Source organism: Stegodyphus dumicola, chromosome 2 (assembly GCF_044657685.1).
Source record: "Stegodyphus dumicola isolate Sdum_Otavi_A_Nest chromosome 2, ASM4465768v1".
In the NCBI taxonomy this organism is placed as follows: domain Eukaryota; kingdom Metazoa; phylum Arthropoda; class Arachnida; order Araneae; family Eresidae; genus Stegodyphus; species Stegodyphus dumicola.
The window spans coordinates 164222832-164246210 of NC_140769.1; the positions used below are offsets into that span (position 1 = coordinate 164222832).

At 31.3% G+C, this 23379-nt stretch overlaps 1 protein-coding gene across 1 annotated transcript in view; it reads right to left on the minus strand.

Moving 5' to 3' along the window:
• Positions 1-3966: 3966 nt before the first annotated feature.
• Positions 3967-23379, minus strand: part of LOC118191373 (alkaline phosphatase-like) — a 245634-nt gene continuing 226221 nt past the window's right edge. Inside the window, exons 4-9 of the mRNA XM_035362177.2 lie at positions 18478-18656; positions 15048-15255; positions 14291-14431; positions 13852-14043; positions 12660-12782; positions 3967-12061 (exon numbers count right to left, since the gene is read on the minus strand). Coding sequence (XP_035218068.1) covers positions 11736-12061; positions 12660-12782; positions 13852-14043; positions 14291-14431; positions 15048-15255; positions 18478-18656 — 1169 coding nt within the window. The 3' untranslated portion in view covers positions 3967-11735. The remainder of the gene's footprint in view (positions 12062-12659; positions 12783-13851; positions 14044-14290; positions 14432-15047; positions 15256-18477; positions 18657-23379) is intronic.

Below are 23379 nucleotides of genomic sequence, written 5' to 3' on the forward strand. Positions count from 1 at the left end.
GTATGAGGCCAATACCGAAAATTCTCATTATCTTAAATTAGAATCTTATACTACTTGAAACTCTTCTCATTTATATATCTCGGTGAAGTAGATTATACAGTATATTTACAGGACATGATTAACAAAAGCAAAAGCGTATTAATTAAAATAAACATTGTAAAGTGATCCTAGCCCTGCAAGTAAAGTTAGAGGATATTGTACTCTCTGTGATTAAACTTAATAAAATTACTAAAAAAACCCTTTTACAGAGCTGTGTCGAGACATCATTAAAAAATGGGCTCAATAGTGATGAAGCATTATCTCTTGAAATTCTATAAGATTAAATCCCTTAAAAACACTGAAATTCATCCAAGATGTACTTTGCGTCACTACAAAGAGCTTTGTATTTAAATTTAATGCTTTTTAATGGATACAAATGATCAATGCTTAATAGATGCAAACAATAGCAACGATGTTTAACGTTTCGTTTATTTCTTGCATATGAATTGTTATTTGCACTGTATGCGTTACATCCGTGCTTTTATGCAGCTCTTCTGTGAATCTTACTGCTGTTTACTGTAATTTACTCTTCTAGAAATTCATGATGCAAACGTATTTTCTGTACCACCTACATTTAAGGCATAAAAAGAGTACCAAATACCTACGAAATATTTCCGAATTTCGAATCAAATAGCGATTTACCTTTTAAGGCTATGTTTTCGGTTATCAGCCTCCTAGGTCACCTGACTTAGCCCATGTGACTTCTTCCTTTGGAGATATGTCAAGGATCTTTTATTCATACCACCGTTGCCCACAAGTTGTACCAATTTAAACAACGCGTTTGTGAGGCTTTACAAACTGTTAATCGTGAAACATTAAAACGTGTTCGACAAGAATGGCGGCATATCGCATTAATATTATGCGTGTGACTAAAGGAAGTCATATCGAACACTTGTGAAAACAAATTAACATTTTTTCTTTACAATGGCAATTTTCAGTTTTTAATTATCAAAACTATTAAATTTTATAATCAAATGATTCTTTCCTGATCATTCTGTACTTTTATTAATTACATGTAATTTTATGTGCAGACGTAACTGAAGCTATTGAGTACAGCTAATCTAACATGAAGCAAGCCATGTGCTAATAAAGCTTGTTGCATGTTCCCTGTCCCATACTCTCTCCACGATAAAAGTTATTGAGAATAATTCTGGTACTTTAAGCACTAGCTGGCCAATTTGATGCAGACTGGAATGTGACGTTCATAGAACAGCTTATAACGGGTTACCTGTCTGAAAGAACAACAGGGGGAAGCAAAAAAAAAAAAAAAAAAGTGTCCTCCTTGTACGCATTACAACATTACCAAGACTGCGAGATATGATTTGATAAAATATTGATCTTCCGTGGAAGCAGAAAGGTTTGACTACAGCTATCATATTGTCTGTGACATACGACTCAGTGAACTTTGGTCCATGAGCGGTTTTCGATGACAGCGTATGTAATCCTCTACTGATGTCAAGATCCAGGCTTTCTGGATACCGCCCGATTCCTTTGATTTTAGGATCACTGTGTGATGTAAAGATAACATATAGTTCTCTCTTTCCTCATCAGGAAGTTTATAAGCAGCGGTTAGAATTTAAATGGTTTTCCAACGCATATCACTGTCTGCACGATTTTTAAAACTTTATATTACGGCTGCTCACATTCTATAGAATACTTAAACTTCTAGATTATATACGGAATTAAAAAAATGGTAAATTCGTTTTGACTATGGGAATTGTTATTTATGTAAAATTGCTTTGCCCATTTGAAGTCAGTTTCTTCTTTCCATGCTCATAGGCAAACTCTAAGATTTAATTCTAAATATTAAATCTGATACAGCAATTTTTCAACTTTTATAATTTTTGTATTTAAATGGAATTTTTAAATTTAATTTTACAGAATCAGGATATTTTATAAATACTGTTTAGTTTATGTATGAGAGTTAAATGTTTGTATTATAAATTTTCAGTTTGAACTTTCTTTGTTAACATTTTATAATCTCAGTTTGGATTTGTTTTTGTTTTATGTATCGTAATAAGCACGATTATGTTATTTTGTTAAAAAGAAAAGAAATTGTGAGGAGTTTAGGTTTTACACTACAGAGATGCGATTTTAGAGATCCTGTTTGGTGTTACGTTTAATTTGAAGCAAAGGACGGCTAGGAAGTTCCTTAATATTTAACGTTTTAATAATTTAAACTTTATTTATAAAGATCCACCACTGAGAAAAGGAAATTATTTTTATAATTACTATGTAGAGACATTAGGTATTTTTGGAAGCAGGCAAGATGAAAAATTAGCCACGCCTTCGCCGGGAATCGAACCGCGGACCTCTCAATTACGCACTGAGCGTACAGACCACTACACCACGAAGGCTCGTTAAGAAGGCCGGGAGAAATACCTTATAACTAATCGCTTGATAATAACAGAAGGATTAGTCAAAATCACCTTTTTCATAATCTCTAGTTTATACTTTCAATTTGTAAAATTTATGCAGTAATTAAAAACAAATACGAAAAATTAAAAAAGATGCTTGGAATAATAACAATAACAGCAGTTGATGTCACAGCATTTAGGAGTCATTTTTTTACAAAGGTATGTAGATTAATTCTACATAATCTGGAATATGTAAAAATTCTTAAATCATCCATTAAAAATTGCTTAGTTGTAAAATTATACTAAATATACAAGCGTTAATCTTCCGTTTACCGTTGTTTTCTATCGAAATACAAGAGTAGTATGAACAGCAAAATTGTTCTTTCTATTTATAGGATTCCTTGCTAGTGTGGTTTAATTTACATTAGCCAAACTAAAAGAGCCTTAAAATTTCGCGTCAAGGAACATGAGGCATATGTTAGAAAAAAGAAACACAGTTCTGTTGATCAACATTTTTGGTCCGAAAACCACACTTTCAATTTTTCTGCTGCCAAAATTATTCAAAAAACATCTTCCATTGGAGAAGTGGATTTTCTAGAGGCATTTCACATTCATAAAAATCTTTCTGTTCTAGTTAACGATCCTAATTCCAATCCAAATTTGCCTTCGGCCTTTAAAGAAATTATGTTTTAGTTCTGGTTTCACCAACAGGTGGCGCCACTTGCTTATTCTTGTCCAGGCTTTCTTATCTAATCATTATTTCCTATCTTGTTCATTTGCGTTTATGCAACTGAGGATGGTGGTTCGGTAAAACCATCGAAACTAGTCCTGTGAAAGTTTTGTAAATATAACGCTGATTTTTGTTGTTTGACTTCTGAATTAGTTGTTCTTTCTATTTTGAAGTTTTTTGTGTTTAACATATTGGTTTCATTTTCATAACCGAATGCCAATATTGTCCAAATTAAACTCCTTGAAAGTACAATTAAATTGTTAATAATGTTTTTCTGCTAATTTTCATTAATATTAAATATGGGTTATACCTATATGCTTATTTTTCTATCCGGTGTTCGATTAACTATTAATTCAGTTACTTGTGGAGATTATCGTCGCTATTACCCCAGTTAATCGACAGTTAACTATAATATTAAGTGTTTGGTGGCAATTCTATAGATGGAAAATATTATGATCCCACGTTATCAATGCAATTTCATTTTTCTTTTTACACGTTGAGACCCGGAAGATGAAGATCCGATTGACAGTGTTTCAGGTAATTGGTGAGTACTACAGGATGACGCTTCTATTTTCTCAAACTCTGTACTAGAGTTAATTTTGAAATTGAACCGATACTGGAAGTTGAATACTTGGATAATTAATTGAAATTCTGAATTTATCCATAGTTCTATCACTAATGATGCTAAGGTACCTAATAATAATGCTGTGCTATCTGATGCTAATGTATCATTATTCAATTAAGAATTGTAAAAAACCGAAGCAGTTCTTAAAAATAAATTTGTTTCGAAAAAAGGTTTTGGAATCTCCAGCGAACATGCATAAATGATTACGCAAGATAGCAACAACAGACATACATATTTATTTTTAATACAAAAATCTTACAACATACATTTTGAACGATAAAATATCCAGGGAACATTTTATAACATCGCTTGCAAAAGCATTAAACTATTCTTTTGCATTTAGCAAAAGAAAGAACAAATTAACAAAATTTTCAGAAGGAAGATAAATTATAAATAAGCATCCTTACCTGACATATCTTGTCACTGATTATAAAAATAACGAATTTATTTCTCTTTAAATAACAACCTATATCGGGTTTAGTTTCATTTACAAATTGTTCATAGATATTACGTAAAAGAATTCAGTAAATTTAAGATATTAAAAGTATTACTTAATAGAAAAAATAAAAGGAAACTATTATGATTAAATTTACCTAATTGGATGGTCATTTCAATTTTTTTTATTACCATTCAGTTTACCATCAACTCATATAATTAGTCATTATTTGGAAAGATTAAAATATATTTAGAATGAAATTTGAAATTAAAATTCCAAATAACAGAAATAAATGTGAACCGTTTAGAAAATTATTTTCTATATACCAGTACTCAAGGAATTACACGTTAGTCATGTGATTCTATGCAATTTTAACTTTGTAAATAACGAGACAAGGCAGCACTAACATGAAAGTTATTGCATGTTTAAACGTACATTTTATTGTATATACAATCATGAAATTATTTTGAATTTTCAGAAATTAATTTTTAATTTTTGAAAGCGTAAATTTTAAACTGTAAAGAAGCATAAGAAGATCGTCAGATTATAGCTTAAAATTGTAGAAGATATATAAAATACTTAAATCGAGATAGAAGTTCTCATTACGTGCAGATAATTTGATGAAATAAATATACAACTATGTCTTTAATGCCTAAATCTTTTATCCTTAAATAAGTGAAATTATTTCTACATGTAAGTCAATATCAAACAGTATTATATCAAACCGCCAATTTGAACAGATCATTTTATGTGTAAGATTTCATATTCTATATCTGTAATTTCTGACGCACTAATTCGTAAATTATTGAGCCTTCCGTAACTGTATAGCTTTAAAGTGTTTCAGGTGTTAACGGAAATCTGGACTGCAATTTTTTTTAATCTTATGATTTTTATATTCTTGAAATAATTTTCTAACTTCTTAAAATTGTTTGAGATGTTAGTCTATAATCGGAAGCTTTCAAGTTTCAGATATATTGGTACTAGAGTTATGGATATGTATTAAATCTGAAAGAAATTTTGGAGTTTAATCAAAACAGTTATCAGTTTATATTCATGAAATATTATTTGTAAAGACCCTTTACCTTACTGTTACGTACAGCTTCAAGGAATTTAAGAAAACGTTTCGTTGACTTATATTACATAACATTGTTTAAAATATGTTGCTAATGAGTTGCATTGCTCAAAATAAAAATAGTCAGTTTAATTAGGATGATTTTATATTTTTAACTACGAATTAAAATGACACCATTTTATCATATTATACGACTGAGAATATTATTATTCTTTTAGTTCTCGTAAGGAATTTCTATAGTTCATAAAGATACATTAAAACTCTTTAAACTTCGTAAGCACTTTCCACAGCTTGTGAATGGTAACTGAAAAGGAATCTATATCTATATGAAACATACATAAATAAGGAAATACTTTCAAGTCTTAAGTTCACCGTTACTTTCTTAATTAGTAAATAGCAGACGATAATGATAGATTATTTAAGCAATTTGAAACAGTACAAACGAAATATACTTTAATAAAGGCTGTTATGTGATTTTCAAATACTTTATTGTAGTATGCATAGACATTTATTGTAGTATGCATAACCTAGAAATTTATTGTAGTATGCATAAAAAAAGGCATTGATGTTGAATGTCAACTATGAGATGAAATTTTATTGAGATGCGATTTTTTATACAATCATTAATATCAAATTATAGTTAAAGATTTTTGTAGCATTTTTTTGGCTTTTAATGAAACCAGTTTGTGAACCTTCTGACTTTCTAGCATTAACATGGCGCGGTCGATGAATACTGAATGCCTTTATCTTTATTAAATCCTCAGCTTAAAATAATTTTTAAACATAACAATATTGCATAGTTTGATGTATTTCTATTAGTTATTAGGTAATATTTTACATTACACGAACTGTTTTCATTCATATAATTGATAAACTATTTTCGTAGATTTACACCGGTTGTTCACTAAAGTAAAAAAAAAAAAAAAAAAAAAAAAAAAAAAAAAAAAAAAAAAAAAACACAATTGTTAGTTTTCTAAAGTTGTTGGGCAAGAAAAAATAACTTGCATTGAATATACTTTGAAGATATGCACTCAGTTGTTGACTTTAAGTACCTCTTGTTGAAACAGGAATAAGTATTTTCATTTGGAATTAATGTTAGTACCTAGTTTGAGTGTAAAATTAATCATCACATTTTTTCTGAAAATTGCACTTTTCGTAACATGCGCAAAGGAAAAAAAAATTATATGGAAATTAAAATAATGTTCGTTTTTATAAAGCTCTGCAAATATTTCAATCAAATAAAATTCACTTCAGTTTTCATCGCTAGTTTATATTTGATTTGATAATTATAACAAAAGTTTTAACTGTATCCTTATGTTTCTTTCTTTTAATATGAATTACTAAACAGACTATTCTTTTCATAAATGATGCTTTTTAATAGCACCTCATTTTTGAATTTAATTTTAATATGTTATCTAACTCCATTTAAAATCTAATTTAATAAAATTCAAATTGACTAACAAATTTTACAAACAAAAGCCTGAGTTAAATTTGCTAAAGAACAATTTTTAGACAATGCATGAGTATAAATGTTTAACGAAAACGCACACACATATAAAACGTATATGCACATTAACAAAAGAAAATGCATATATTTTGAGTAAGACAATATAATGTCAAAAAGAAGGCAAAAGATCTAAAATGAGGAATGGTATTAAAATTTTTCTGTCGGAAGTGATTGCAAATAGGCTAAAAATAATGGAATAATAAAGGCAAAAATTTTTATTCATAAAAGCAACGTCAAAAGCCAGGGGTATAAGAATAAGAAGAAATCTGTTTGGAAATTTTAAAGCTTGCTTTGCTTTCTCAATAGTTGTCACATGTTTTGCTGTAAGACAGTTTTTCTTAATTTAATGCAAAGCTAGACTACAAAAGCGGTACATTTGGCTCGAACAGGAAAATTGTTAATAAGTATCTACGTGAAAGGTATGAACTAAAGGAATCATTTCTGTAAGTTAACAAATATTTATAAATATCTCTAAAGAAAAAATTAAATAAACTACTATCTTTTAGATAAAATAATTCATAAAATGCTGCTAATGAAACATTATCATCTCCACGGATGTATTTCACAGATAAATCGAACACCCTGCTTCTCAAACTCTAAAACTAGTTATAATATTATGTACAAGGTATTACTAGACTCATATAATGTTCAAAGAGGTAAGATATTATGCCCAACACAGTGATATCACAGAGAATATGTTTAGTAAACATGCATGTAACCAACATGCAGCTATGAAAATATTTGACACTTTGAATTTTCAACTTCAAGAACGTATAAATCTATATGAGCTAGTTACGCAGATTTAAAATTTTCTATCTTATTATTTAACAATTTGCAGAAATGAAAAATTTATGTAAATATTCCTTTAGAGGAGTGGTCTTCAAACTTTATCGTCTAGGAAAACTCCTGTAAGTATAAATTTATTTTGTCGAACTCCTAAAATAATATTTTCTTTGTGAAGCCCCCTAAAATTAAAATTTTGTTCTTTGGAGCTACTAAAATTATGTTTTCCTTGTTGAACCCATAAAATTCTAATCTTGTTTTGTGGGATTTTTAAAACTAGAATTTTATTTTGTGGAACTCCTATAAATGTAATTCATTTGGAGGACTTCCAAAACCAATTTCAACGATTTCGTAACGTTTGAAGCAAGACTTGTCTATTCTATATAAACTATCCGTCTTTTAGACTCATATCATTTTATTTTGCCATTATATATAGCTGTCTAAAGATACTAACTACTTATATGCATTATAATTTTATTTTGTATCATGCCAGAATCCCTAAATTTTAATTTTTTTTGGGGGGGGGGAAGTCCTAAAATTGTGTTTCTTCGTGGAACACCTAAAACTATATGTTTTTCATAGAACGCCTACACAATTAGTCCAAAGGGGCAATTTGCCCAGAAAGACTATTAATTTTGTTTTGACACTTTACGTTGGTTCACTATAAATATAGGTTCACTTTTTAAATTGTTGCCATCAAATATTAGAGCCCTGTATTATATTTAAAGAAATTAAGTAATGAAGAATATGCATAAATGTATGTGTGTTTCACGCATTGTGATAAAACAGCGGTACCTAGAGCCATTAAATTTTGATTAACGTACGTTTTTACCCGAATATGGGCATCTGGAAGCCTGAATTTGGAATTTGTTTTAATATTGATTTCATATTTTGTAAAACTTTAACGAATTTCTGATTAACAAACTCAAAGATTTCAAAGAGAGCAACGGCAACACTATACGAAAAAACAGCACATTTTTATCTCCAGCACGCCAGACTGTATATCAGAAATTCTAAAGATATGCTCATTTAAAAATTATTTTGCGATATTGCTGTTGAACTGAATTTTATGGTTTAAGTGCGAAGAGCGCTTAAAAAAATAAAGGTAATACACAAAATGTTAGAAAAACGCTCCTTTGGGCGTAATGTAAAATCTGAAAACTTTCAGATTTCTTTTTTTTTTTTTAAATTTTCTATATTTTTTTAATTTTATTTTGTGAACTTCTAAAGCTATATTCTTTTTCTAAAACTACAACTTTGTTTTGGGGAACTCTTAAAACTGCATTTTTGTTGTGGAGTTCTTAAAAGTATAATTTTTTATAGAATTTCTAAAATCTTTTTTGATAAAATTCCTAAAATTAAAACTTTCGAGGAGGAACTCCGACTAAGTTCAGAAAATTAAATGTTAAAAAGGCGTTGACAATAGACAAGTGTTGTATGGACTTTATGTGAAAAATGGAAAAGAAAATCAATTATTAATTAAAATTTCACTCATAAAAACAAATTTATTTCCTATTATGTTTTTATAATAACATTAGAATAAAAATGTTATTAATTATTTATTTTAGATAGACTTAAAAATCATTTTTTTAAATATTCGAAAGCGTATTTTCATTTCTTATTCATTTCGTACTCGATAACTAAAGCAATGCCCGAATCAAAAAACATTCGGCAGGATCTACATATCTAAAATATATAAGAAATATCTACAACATATAAAGTTTAAAAATAATATAACAGTTGATCTTCGGAAGATATTTAATACAGAAAAAGTTCGCCGAATTTATAATTAATCACATATACACAGTGATACGAAATCAGCTTTATAAAGAATAACTTCATGTGATTATCTGCCACAGGCAGTAAGTGCTCACACATTTTCAAACAGAAAAAGGTTCTACATATATATGTACAGATAGAGAAGGATGCATAACAGGACTTATTCATTTAACAATAACTATTAAATAAATTATACACAAAAATTATATCTTCTGAAACACCATCCATAAATTATAAATCAGAAACGTAGACAACTATAATTATAAATACACAGCGTGAACAAATCATACTTATCTGTGTTAGAATTCTTTCTTCTGTACACTGTTAGTTAAACAATAATTTTATATACTTATCAGTTTTAAAATAGTTTATGTACATTAGCTCTTCATTTATAATACATTCAGGCTAAGTGTTTTCATAGTTTTTACTTGTAACTTCAGCTGCTTTGATTTACTACAACGATTTAAGTAAGTGGACACGATTGGATTTTAAAATTATGGAAAATTGTGCATTATAATCAAATAAATAAATTTATTTTTAAGGAGATAAGCATGAAATATCCTCAAAATTCTGATTTTTTTTTCTGTGAAAATGTAAAAAATTTGGAAGCACGTTGAAAATTTTTATTTTTAATGTTTAGAACTGTACAAATACAACTTAGCTGTACAAATATGATATGTCATATCGCTCATACTCAAGAATACTGATGAAAAATGCAATGATTTTGTATCAACTAGTGGAATCGTAGCGCAGGGGGAAGGAAGACATTCGCTTTAAGCTATGCCACATTTTTTGTACTTTAATATAATCTTATCTAACCTAATTATGCTGTAAAAAACATCAGCTTAGATATTACTGAAACGCCAAGAAATTCCTAACTCGATTTTCGGTAGTGAAATGATCATTACTTCTACGAGTAACTTATTTCTGAAATTATAGAAATATAAATCTTTTGCATTTTCATTTCTCTTAAATATTTTATTTAATATCCGGAAAGATTTGAAATATAAACTTTTATTCCTAAACTGCAGAAACTATTCGATAATTAGATCTCTGAGAATATATTTATCAACCTATTTATAACCTATTAATAGGTTGATTTTAAACTAACTTATAATTAACGCAATAGTTAGAAACATTGTTTTTATTTTATTAAAAACAAGACTTTTTTACAGTTAGAGTTTTATAAAATGTTTCCCAGTTTTCGAAATACACATTTTAGCTCTAAAAGGCTTAAGAAGGACGCCTTAAAGTTTTCACATTTTCAGAGAAAGCAAACAACTGTCTTTCTTCTACAAAAAAGCGCTTTCAGTTCCTTTGCTTTAGGAGGAATACCATTTCGGGAATTGTTATAAGGGAATGGGCTCGCTCTTGTGTTATACATGAGGTATATGAAAACCCATGCAACCGTGTTTCACTTTACTGTATAATAAGTATGTAATATTAGCGGTTAATGAGCTTAACTTCTTCGATTCTGGTGGGCTAAAATGTTAAGAAGGAAAGGTTACTCCTTATAAGCTTACAAGAAGCTTATAACTCCAAACCAAAGGCTAATGTAAAGCGATTTTTAAAAGAGAGCATTAAGTAGACATATATTAATGTAATTGATCCTGGTGAATGTTTTAGCTCTGGAAAGGTTTTTGTAATGCCACATTAAGTATTTTCAACCGTGATTTAATTCACATGAAAATGAAATTATTTTACTGAAATCGTTAATTTTTTTGGTTTGAAGCATTTTACTTAAGTATGGGAGAACGTCTTTTACATTTAGCATAAAGATATAAAAAAGCGCTGTTAATAACATCTCTATACCAAATTCAGTCAATGCCTTTGAAAGTCATTAAAGACCTGAAGAAAATGGAAGAACCTTCCGGAGCTTACAACTCTCCAAAACTTTATACATAACACAGACACCATATACACACATGATTTAAAATACACAGTGGTATTACATACATTGATAGGTTTGTCTTAGTCTGTAGTACTGTCGTCCGAATCCGCTTTGAACAGCCATATTCACACAAGGCTACAAATCAACGATTTGCCACCTTTTAATAACTAAGTTATTGTAGTTTGTGTTAAAGAATACTTGAACGAAAATAAGCTTTACAGTACATGATAAGAGTTAAGATCGTAAACTGTCATTCTTAATGCTGGCGATAGCATTAATTTACCACGTTTTTATCATGTCCCATTGCACTATTACAGCCAGCTGAAAGATTTTCTGGCGAGTTATCAGTCATAATATTGCACGGGAGCGTGGTATAGACTATGCTTTGAAGGCGTAATAAATACACTACAGTTTGTTACACAACTCTTCCGCATACTTTTATAAACGTCTTTACTTGGTCTTCGAAATAAGTTAAGGCTTTTGAAATGCAACCAGATATTCCGGATCTTGTTTCTATCATGTTACGGTATGAAGTATCAGTCCAACAAGAACCCAAGCTAGTACGAGGGATGAAGTAGGCAGAAGTATTAGTCCGGACGAATGCGACTGTGGTGAAGGACATTCAATAACTTGTCTGTGAAAAGCATGTCTGCGGCGTTCACAGTCATTCCTCTGAGGTCCTATGCAAGCCGCATAGGCCATGGCATGCGGTACATAGGTTTGTTCTAACACTCCTCTGAAAAGATGGGCCATAGGACCGTGTGCGTAAACCGGGACATCTTCACCTCCATGTGTATCCCACCGACGAGGAACAGCACTTTGTTGAACGTAGTTCTTATCCTCTGAAACAGATTTAGTTTAATTTCAAAATAAACGAATAGGTGAAGAAATAATACTCTTACAGAAGAATGAATATATTAATGAATCAAATCTTCCTGGAATGTCATACTAAAGCCACGTTTTTATATGGCTTTCCAGGAGGAAATTTCCAGAAATTACATTTTTCATCGTAGAAATATACAGTATCAAATTATCTGCTGGTTATCATTTCATATTCAGAAAAAGTGAAAAGTACATAAAAGAAGCAAGAAGCTGATATACGAGGCAAAAGATGTAGTCGTTCTGATGCTTAAAATGCAATGTATCGTATTTAAAATGATAAAATTATACATTCAGAAAAGTCTATAATATATCAAATACCCAAGACGTAAATTTGAAATTTGCATTTCTTTTTGATATTTTTCGGTGATGAGTATCGATAATGCTTATTCTTATGCAGCTGTATATCTTTAGAATTTCTCCATGAAGGCTCGTATTCTTCATAAAAATGCTACAGATACTAACAGTTCAAACCTATGTTTTTTTAAACGTTCCCAATGCAAACCAGCTGTATGCAAAAGTAAAATGTTAATAAACTGGGAAGAAAAGAGGAAGTATTACCTGTGTTCATTCCTGTTAAATTTTCCCGTCCAGTTGGAAAGTTATGATTATAACCAGGTCCATTGGCATAGAGCAGTGTTGTGTAAGGCATGCTGTCCACATCAGAATTTTTATTATCCAGTCCTTGAATTAAGAAAAGCAAACGGCATTATTTCTGGCATGAAGCAAATTAAAGCGTTTTAAAAATATGATATACTGCAGGTGTATTGCAAAAAGAATGTCAATTGTTGCTATCTTCCCACAAATGGTAATGTTTTCCTCTTGATTGCATGGTACATATAAAAAAGAAATTCTTAACTAGTTTTCGATTTTAAGTTCTTCTAGGTATCAGTACTGTAAACTATTCTAAACAAAAACGTGCGTTATCACTTTGTAATATCACCCCCAATTCTAATCAACTTTGCAAAAAATAAATAATAATATATATAAACAGAATTAATAAGGACTATATAAACTTAAATATCCGAGAAATTTGCTGCTCAAAGTTGCGGAGATTTATTTTCAACTTACACTTTCTTGCCAGAATGCAAACTGACTAGCGCGCGTGCATTTAGATGAGGTAGAAAGTATTTAAGGGAAGGTTTTGGAAGGTGAAGTCAGAGCGTGTTCTACCTGCTTGAAGGGCCACGTCGATATCTCTGATTCTCAAGGAAGTAGACTTCTATGGCACTGAGCTATTCTTGCCATTGGGCTTGTTTACACCGGCTTTCGGATCAGAGCCAACTTGCGCGATAGTTAAGCTGGGAAGCCTTTGGCTATATTTAACTTCATTAGTTTAAAGTTATTCATTACCTTTTGAATTAAATCTAAAGTGTTGGCCTTGTAAACCCGAGTTGGTGCTATCTATGAACGTTATTTGAACTAATAAAATATCCTTTCCACCCTTCTTAAGACTTCGTAGAACTTTAAATACTTAGTTATTATTCACTAGTCTCTAAATTTCTTTAAAGTTCTACAAAGTTCTACATCTACAAGTTCTTCTTTCTTTAAAGTTCTACACTAAACAGGCTGCTAACGTCGAGCTCCGTTTATAATAGCTAAGCATACGAGACGTTATAAAGTCATTAAAATATCGCATCATTTGTAATTTAAAAATTCCTTATTATAAATCCGAATTCAAGAATATTCAGTAAAATAATATTAATTTGTCATTTCACTATTCTTACATAATTCTAATTCACCTTTCACTTACCCAAAATAGGATTCCCTCTTTTTGGGTATCCTCCAAAAGCAAACACATGAGAATGATCAGAAGTGACAACCATTAATGTGTCTTCTGGCTTTGTCATTTCAAGAGCCACCAAAACAGCATCCTCTAGGGCCAGAGTATCTATGAGAGCCCGGTGCGCATTGTTGAAATGATGCGAATGATCTATGCGTCCACCTAACAGTAAAAGGCAGAGTCACATCCTTCGAAACATTAAGCTTACAATTTTGAGATGAGAAAATTGAGACAGTAATAATCAAGTCAATTAGCGAATGGAGACTTTTATCGAAATAAAAACCACACAGAAAAATTCCTTCTGAAGTTATCTAGACATTCAAGGCATAGAAACAGAAATTTATTGTAATCAGTAACGAAGAACTGATGACCACTTTCTTATATAAAAGAAAAATAATAGCAACTTTACCTTCCACCATAAGGAAATATCCTCGAGGGTTCTTCCTCAGAATTTCAATAGCTTTTTTGGTCATCTCGGCTAAAGATGGCTCTCCGTCTGGACCCGAATCTCTGTCTACTTCGTAAGCCATGTGACCATGATTGAAAAGACCTGATTTGATTGAAAGAAATGATTGTTTATCATGAGAAAAACTTAAACAAAATTACTGATAATGAAAAATGTTACAACTTATTGGCGAGACGAGTTAAGTGGGGAGGTTCAAAATCTGTTCAGTTTTTGTAAAACGATTTAGATACCTGGTAAAATTTTCTTTGCAATTTTATTATTTGCTATTCTTCCAATATAACACACAAACATTTCAACTAAAATATAACAATAAATTAAGTTTGATCTATTCACCCCTAAAAGCTAAATACGCAATCTTCGAAACTTTAAGCTTACAATTTTAAGATGAGAAAATTGAGACAGTAATAATCAAGTCAATTAGCGAATGGAGACTTTTATCGAAATAAAAACCACACAGAAAAATTCCTTCTGAAGTTATCTAGACATTCAAGGCATAGAAACAGAAATTTATTGTAATCAGTAAATCTTGACCTTTACCGCACAGGTTTAAATATTTTGGCGGAACGCTAACCAGTTTGAGAATACGAGGTTAGACACCAAATTTCACAAAACCTCGTAGAGTATCAAATTAAACGTATATATGGACAGAGAATCATGGGCAGTATTTATCTGAAACTATTAGGGTAATTAATAAACTCACCTAGCAAATAATCTGTCTTAGATGGATCTACCTTGTCGAAATCTTCTTTCCTATATACATACTCATAATCTAATTCTCGTGTCTTCTTGTCTATAAGCCACTCTTCAATGAGATTCCTGCCATCTTCTCGTCGACCCATATCATTTTGCAACTTGGAATCGGTTTGTTTACGAGGCAGAAAATGGCGACGACCACCACCAAGAATAACCTAGTGGAAGACAATTCCTTTTCAAGTTAGAAAAAATATACACAAACGCAGTCATTGTCAAATAATTTCAAACGATTACATGATTAAATAGTACTTATTGAACGATATTGCTTAGATAAGTAGTTTCAGTTTCAAACTAATAAAGTTAAATTAACTTTTAGAACTAATTAATTTAGAAATAATAATAGTTTTAGTTTGTGTCTGGAAATAGCATTTCTTCCCAAAATAAAGACTAGATAAGTAACTTCAATATATTTCTTTTAAAAATATAACATGAAATAATTACAAAAGACATAGATTACAATTGGTAGTAGATTATATATCTGCCATAGCAACTGCAGAGTCACGGGGTTACAGCGTAGTTTTCGTTTTACTTGCCGGCAACGCAAACACAGCCGAAATTCAAAAGTTAAGGGAGGGAAAGCATAGTCATATCCACCAGTCGAACCTCAAAATGAGAACGGAGAGATTTTTTTTCTTTCGTTACAAACCCTTTTAATAAAATTATACAGAATATAAAGTTTTCTACGGGTCTTGTAAACTGAAAGTGCTACTGAAAAGGAAAAAAAAAAAGGAATTCAGATCCGGAAAACAAAATGGTCATATCAATGGTCAACAAAATGGTCTCGGGTAGGAAACCACCGAGATATCAAAATATTTAGTAAAAACATAGCGCTCCTCTGCATATTGCAATAAAATACTCATGCGATTTGAAAATGCAAAAGTCTCAACATTAAATTACGATAATGGGTTTTAAATTTCTATTTATAAAAATGTTGCATTTAAAAAAAAATTAATCTGATTAAATTAAATTTTTGTACGATTGTACAAAATGCCATTTCCTATCTTTGAATAACACAGTTTTAAGTCGCATAACTTCAAAAATTAGATTCAGGGCGAATTTTTCATGCTATAAAAATACATTTAAAAAAAACATTCAGTAGGATAAATAGTAAACAATAATTTAAGAATTAGAACCTTTTTCGAAGGAGGTCCACATAAAAATTTAAAATATACACGTATATTTTCGCTAAATTGCAGCTTTTGATAAAATATGCTAAAAATTAAAAATATCTGCATAGCTACTAAATCATTGCTACTAATAAAGTAATGGTTCTCTTAATATAAATAACCGTAATCTGAAAACCTCTCTTGTTTAATTTATTTTTTGAAAGAAATAATAGCTCTAAATTCAACCATTAGTAGGATATTTAATTGTGTGACCCATTCGAAATATCCTGTATGTTTGCAAACATTTAATTTATAAACATTTAAAACTACATTTGTCGTCATACTTAATTAAATAATTAATAAATTAGTAAAATTAAGAAGCAGCTTTCTGTTTGATCAAAATTTTATAATTTTACCTACGCACATTTATGTATAAAGTAATGTCTTAGCAAATTTTGTCTAAGAGTATGAGCATAAATATTTCAGACACCTTCTATAAATATTATTATTTTCAGTTATAGACAAGATGCTCTTCATTATCAATAGATAACGTTGGGAATCTGAGATGCTTAAGATTTTTAATTCACTTCAGAATATAAAATTGAGTTTATCATTAGGGTCACCTCAATTAATCACTAAAACATCCTTTTATCTGTAGTTTGTATCAACTTTTAACAAGATACGATTTTTCATAAATAAAGTGTCATAAATAAAATAGATTTCCTATATCCTAAAACAGGTCGAAAGCAAAATTCTTAATCCTGCTTCTTGTGCATAATACCATTTGTATTCAGAATAAATTTTGATGATTTTATTAAAAATGCTGTAGTAACACACGCATATATACATGCTTCTTCTTTTAAAGTTGTTTAAATGGGAATATACTCGTATTTTTTAACATTTCGATTTACCTTTGTGGTACTTTTCCGTTTTGCTGGCGCAAATCTCGCCAAGCAGACTTTGTTGGCGACAACATACAGTATACACATAAAAAATGTTAACAAATGTTAATTTTAAGAATTTTTATTTTGAAGGCATAAACATTTTAATAGGGTTTAAAAATTTGTAAACAGCCAATAAGAATTTACTATGCTTTCAAGGTTCAAAATCCTGATTCGCCGGTTCGTATCACGTGACCCCAAGTGATCTCATGTAAACTACGCTACAAAAATCTAATTCTCTTAGTAATTATCTACATTAATTTCAAGTTAAATCTTAATTTGGAATTCAAGTTTAAATGCAAGAATTATTTTAATTCGTACGAATAGCTTACTCATAAATTATGTAAAACCGCAGTGCTTTACTTCGCTAGTGCATTCTCATTAGAATGGATGAATTTAACCTTTGATTTTGCCTTTTCTATATTTTCGCGTTCGGATGAGCGGTGTGATTGCATTCTAATTGCCTTAATTACCGCGAATTGTCTTAGGGGATAAAATTCAACTATTTTGTAAAAATTCTATGTAATAGTATGCCAATATTGAAAGAAACAATCAATCTGATAAAAAAATGGCTGCAACTTGTTTTGAAACTGAGGCGTAAAAGGTTACCAGCGAAGCTATTCCGTTTGGCATCAGTTGTACCATTATTGGCGACTTTAGCGTTTCCGCCGAGAAAACGGAAAAGTACCTCTATTGTTTATACAGTTTTGCACTCCAAAATAAAATACAGAAAAAAGCAGCAGAGATCTTAAATTAAAAAATTTATTTTGAGTTGAATTTTAATTTTATTCAAAAACAAACATTTTATTTAATCTTGTTAATAATAGTATATTATTATCTGACTCTGGGACGGAAGCCAACTCAGAGGATTTCAGTATATTATTATCTTTAATAAAAAGTGTAGTATTTGTAAGTTCTATATTTTCTTAGGTTAAAAAAGTGCATTATTTTTTTTCCAGATGTAATCTGAAATTTGAAAACAACCGTTTTTTTTTTTTTTTTTTTTTTTTTTTTTTTTTTTTTTTTTTACTTTGGAAAATACCTTTTTTATAGATAATATTTGCTCTGCGGCTGATTAAAAAAGTTATGTTTCGTATCTTCATATTAAATATTACGAGACAAAAATTATCGTAGTCTGAAGTTTTAAAATTTCATTTTCCATTTCTTCAAGAGGAACCATGGGTCTATAACCAATCATTCAAACGTTATTTAGTTATGTAATATTTTTTAACTATCCTGTACAAAATTTTGCTATAAAATAAATTTATAATTTTGACCAAAATTTTAATCTTATCCCAGACATTTGAAAAGAAACAGTCATGAATCTTACGTTGATATTGCGTCCAGGGTCGTTTTCCACTAGCTGTCGAGCGATGTCTTTGCAGGAAGACCTGGCATCTTCGGGGATCTTGTCATCACTTTCCCAGTACCTGCTGGCTGAATGGCCGTACATGGCAGCAGGAGTTGCATGAGTAACCCGTGTTGTGGTTACAAGCCCTGTCGATTTACCTAGAAGAAGAATTTTCCTTAATAGCGCTAAGGTATAAATCAGCGCAAGTGAGTACAAAGCTGAGTTCTATATTGTTACGAAATGTCCAGGCTCGGTAAGATAGCTTCAACGCAAAGCACTTTTAAGGTTGCCATAAAATGACAAGGGAAGGCAGGGTTGTCACATTTGGCGACAAAATTGGCGATATACCATGGGCGGATGGAGAAACTTCTGGAACGAATTCTTACCGGTTTAGCCCAGAATGTTCTCGAACACAAGCCGAAAGCCATATAAACCCTGCTGGTCCGCAGTCAGTTAGTGTGTGTGTGCCTCGTCTAGAGTGCGAGTTAGTTAGTATCGAGTTGGTGTCTCGTCTAGCGAGTCAATCCTTGCGGAGTCGATCGAGTTGACAGCCGACAGCGAGTGCCGAGTTGGTCTTTGAGTGCACCGAAAGAGTCTCAATAGTGTATCGCGTTTAGTGCATCGTCGAGAGAGCGTGTTGAGTTCCGGGAACGACTAAACCGAAGAGTCGAGAGCTGTGCTCGTGTGTCGTCGAGTGCATCGTGAGTTGTAGCGGGGAGAGTCTCGAGAGTACGGTGAGTTCCGAGAACGACCAAGCAGAGTCGGATGCTTTGCAGGAAGCTGTCTCCACCGTTATTGCCTGACCTGATGAAGGCTGTGTCGCTGATTGTTCCAGCTGTTTATAGTAGTTCATCGACGACTGTAAAACGTGTTTTGGAGCTGTCCTGACAATACTGGTACATAAAGAGTGTTTCGATACTTCATCAAGTGTCGTATTTATTCACTCCAAATCTACGAACCCCGTACGAACGTGAAGGAAGAAAATAACGTAACAATATTAATGCCAAGTGCATATTATTTGAAGAAAATTAGATTATATTACGTCTAAGAAAGGTACTAAAATTTTACTTTGGATGTAAATATTTGATTTTTCAAAACATCTATCCTAAGGCTTACATTATTTTGAATAATTCTTCTCCGAATCTTTTTGTCGCAAGATAATTTTAATAGAATTTAAAAGAGTAGTTTGGATCATTTAGTTACAGTAAAGCAATTCGCAGCCGATGAGTCAGCATTGATCGCGCTTGAATGGACCTTTTTGTGTTCGACATTTGAGAATGTCAGCAAACGGTATTTTCAAAATTATGTCTTTTCAAAATGCCGTTTATTTTAAATGTGCTTTCAGCAACATTCATGCCGTTTATTTGAAATGAGTTTCCAATACACCCTCTCAAAGCCTCCGCTCCGCTTGGCAGTCGAAGGGTGTATGCTGAAATTGCATTCTTTTCCTAAAAAGCGGTAGACTTTATTTCTTATCGCCAAAAAATCGAATTTTAATTTTGTTTACAAAACGAGTATTTTTCTAATCATGAAGAGTACACATTTTATGTTTTTGGCCTTAGATCTCTTTTTTATCACGAAATTTTAGAAATTAAGTTTAAAAAATCTCAAAATCTTCTCTTCACAGTAATAAATGTGATTATTTCGCACCGAATTAAAATCTGGGCACAATTCAGATACTTTTTTAAAAGATTACGATTGGTTATGATTGATAAATACTATTTTCAGTTTTGGCATTATTATAGATCTGCGTTGGCGAAACTGATCTTCTGCTTTACGTGGAATAAAGAACATTCATTTAGGAAAACGGGGGGGGGGGGAGTTTTTTCTAAATCTCAGACAGACGGTGATCTTCCTCTTGTTTTAATTCAAGATGAATTGTACAAAAGTAGAACTAAACTAATAATTGGTATTTGCTTTGCTATTAGTTATGTCTTTTTCAAAAAATCACCATGCATTTGGCGATTTCTTAACCGTTTTCAAAATATTAACAAAAATCTGATAGAGATCATATTTAATAACTCTTCTTTAAAGTTATACTCTGCTTGAGATAGTTCTGCCCTATATTGAAGAGTAAATGGAAATGACGCCATCTAACAGTTTTAGAAGGAACTCATATCGAGAACGCAAAAACAGCAGTGAACCTAAAAGTAACCTGATTTCAAAATTAAATTGTGCAGAAATATTAATATGTTTTGTAAAAAATAATTATTAATTCCTTGCTTAGCACGTATGAATTCCACTGATAGTGGGAACGCAGTAAAGGTGACATGGACCTAGGATGTAGACAGTGGCATTACTCTTGTTTGAAAGTCCAAAAGCGCAAAATTTCGTCAAAATCAGAATAAAACTGTAGATTTCTATGAATTACACACACACACACCAAAAAAAAAAAAAAAAACCGGACACTTTTCTTTATATTCCTTTTGTGTATACAACATATAAATGATTTGAGTGAATCCAGCTAGTGTAAATTCACGGTCCTACTTAATAATTAATATTAGTTAATATGAATCTGCTTTTAGTGTTTTATAATTCCTTTAGTGGTAACACATTCCTTTCAAATCGCGGATTTTTTTAATTACATTTGAAAGACAAATTTATTGTGAGTGTACAAACACTATTTTTGTATTACCTAGCTTTCTAATTAAATCTGACACGTTTTGCAAAGTGGCAACTCTAAGTTTTGCCGATGACTCCGGTGACACACATCCCTACAACGTTACATTATAGTTTACTGAGGAAATATTTTTTTTGCGTTTGCGGCAGGATTATTGGCGAGATTATCATGCCTATGGAACATGATTATTGGCTCACGAGTTGGTTACTGTAGGTCCTTTTGATGAGTATTGCGATATTCAAAATTGAAATAGTCCGTATTGCCTTCCTCGCCATAGACACATGCCTATAATCTCCAATCTATGTAAGTATGCCCAGTAGCACTTGTTGTATTCGTTTTTTAACAGTTTACGGTTGCGGAACCTGAAGATTGCCGTTAGACTGAATCCGAAAACTGTATGGACCTTCGGTGAATCAATCAAGAAAAAACTTGCTGGCTGTGAAAAACTTCTACTTTGAATGTGTCAAATCCTCCATTCTTCAAGCTGACAGAAAATTGTTGTGCAAGTATCAATCATACTTACTTGATATTTATGCTACCATAAAGTCAGGCACAGTTTTAGAAGATTTAGCAGCTCATGATCCTAGTCTGCTTTCACACTCGAGACGAATGACAATGATGTGTGCGGGAGTTGCTGTGGATTCGGTATGGCCCCACTCAGAGATATAAGTTTTGCTTGAAAACTGGATTGTGGCGACCGAGTCTACATTTCCACCTATACGCAGTCACGCTTTCTTCGATATGGCCGAAGCCACTAGCGAGGTCTCGTTCTGTTGTTCAACACTGCTGTATTAGAGAGACTAAATGCACTTTGTGACTCAATAACTAAATGGGTAGTGTGACTCAGAACAAATACATGCATATCGCAATAAACCCTTCAAATTGAGTTGAAGAGATTCTACAAACATTTCTACGAAAATTTATGAGTTACCTTAGTTATTGTACTGTCTTATTTGAAATTATTGTGCTAGGGCAGAGTTTTCAATGGTTGCGAAATAAATTAATAAGAAAGATTTACATCCAAAGCAGTAAAATTATGTCTGTGAGGAAGAAGAAGCCGAAACAATGAAATCAAATTCACTGAAAATGTTCGAAATAAATTACTTCTAGATAAAATCACATTAAATTCATAAATTAGTTCTGATCAGTAAGTTTAGGAGCTATCAAAGCATTATTTGTTAATTTTATTCATGGATAATTAAACATTTTTTGCTCTCTTCTTTACCAGAAGAACGGAAAGGGGAAACATTACTATAGACTTCCATGATCCGAAAGGGATGAATAACACTTTCTATATCGATTACTTACTCATTACATTAGGAATAAGAATGTCCACATCTTAATTTCTCTGTTTTTCGGATCATGTAATATTATGTTTTTCTATCCAAGCATTAATCACTTGAGTGTCCTGGCAAATGTTTCGTTCTGAGAACTGTTGCACTTTCCGCATACTGGAACCTTAACAAACATATTGGAACAACATAACAAGCATATTGGAACTTTAAATTATAACAGTGCTTTGTTTACTAGTATGAGATACTGAGTGAATAAAAACGTAATTCTTTATATTTCAGCTTCATTTCATTGTTTATAGTTCTCGATTATATCAGCACATTGTTTACGAATGCATTGAAAGAAATTGTAAAATAACAACATGCTTTGAAATAATTTATTTAAATATATGCTATAAAACACTTATAAATATTGTTTATGGCATTATGAAAGACCGTCTAAATGGTAATTTTTATAATTACCATTTAGACGGTAATTTTTCATCATCGGTAATAATCATCGGTAATTTTTATTCACCTCTCATCCTGAACTGTACAGTGGTTAGCAGAAGCTAACTGCTATCACTAAACAAGAATTTGACTCCAGCATAAGATTCGGTGGCATGCGAATGTCCTTTTCCGCCTTCTTCACAGGTTTAATATAGGTCTATTTCCTGTTGGCTGCGTTCTCGGTCATAAAATTGTTAAAATACCAAAAGGTTTGGCTTTTTTGATGAATTTCTTTTACGATAGTGTCCGATCATCGAAAAAGCAAATATATATGTAAGATAAATAAAGAATATGTGAAAGATCAAATTAGCAGCTTAAATTCCCTTCTGTATTCTAAAAATAATAACCTCTATTTGCACTACGTCATTTCGAGATTAATCTATGTCATATTATTTCTTACGTAGTTCTGATGATGTAAATGGAACTAAACCTCGAACAGCCAGCGCTTGCTTTCTACGCTTTGGCCTAGCTGGACTTTCT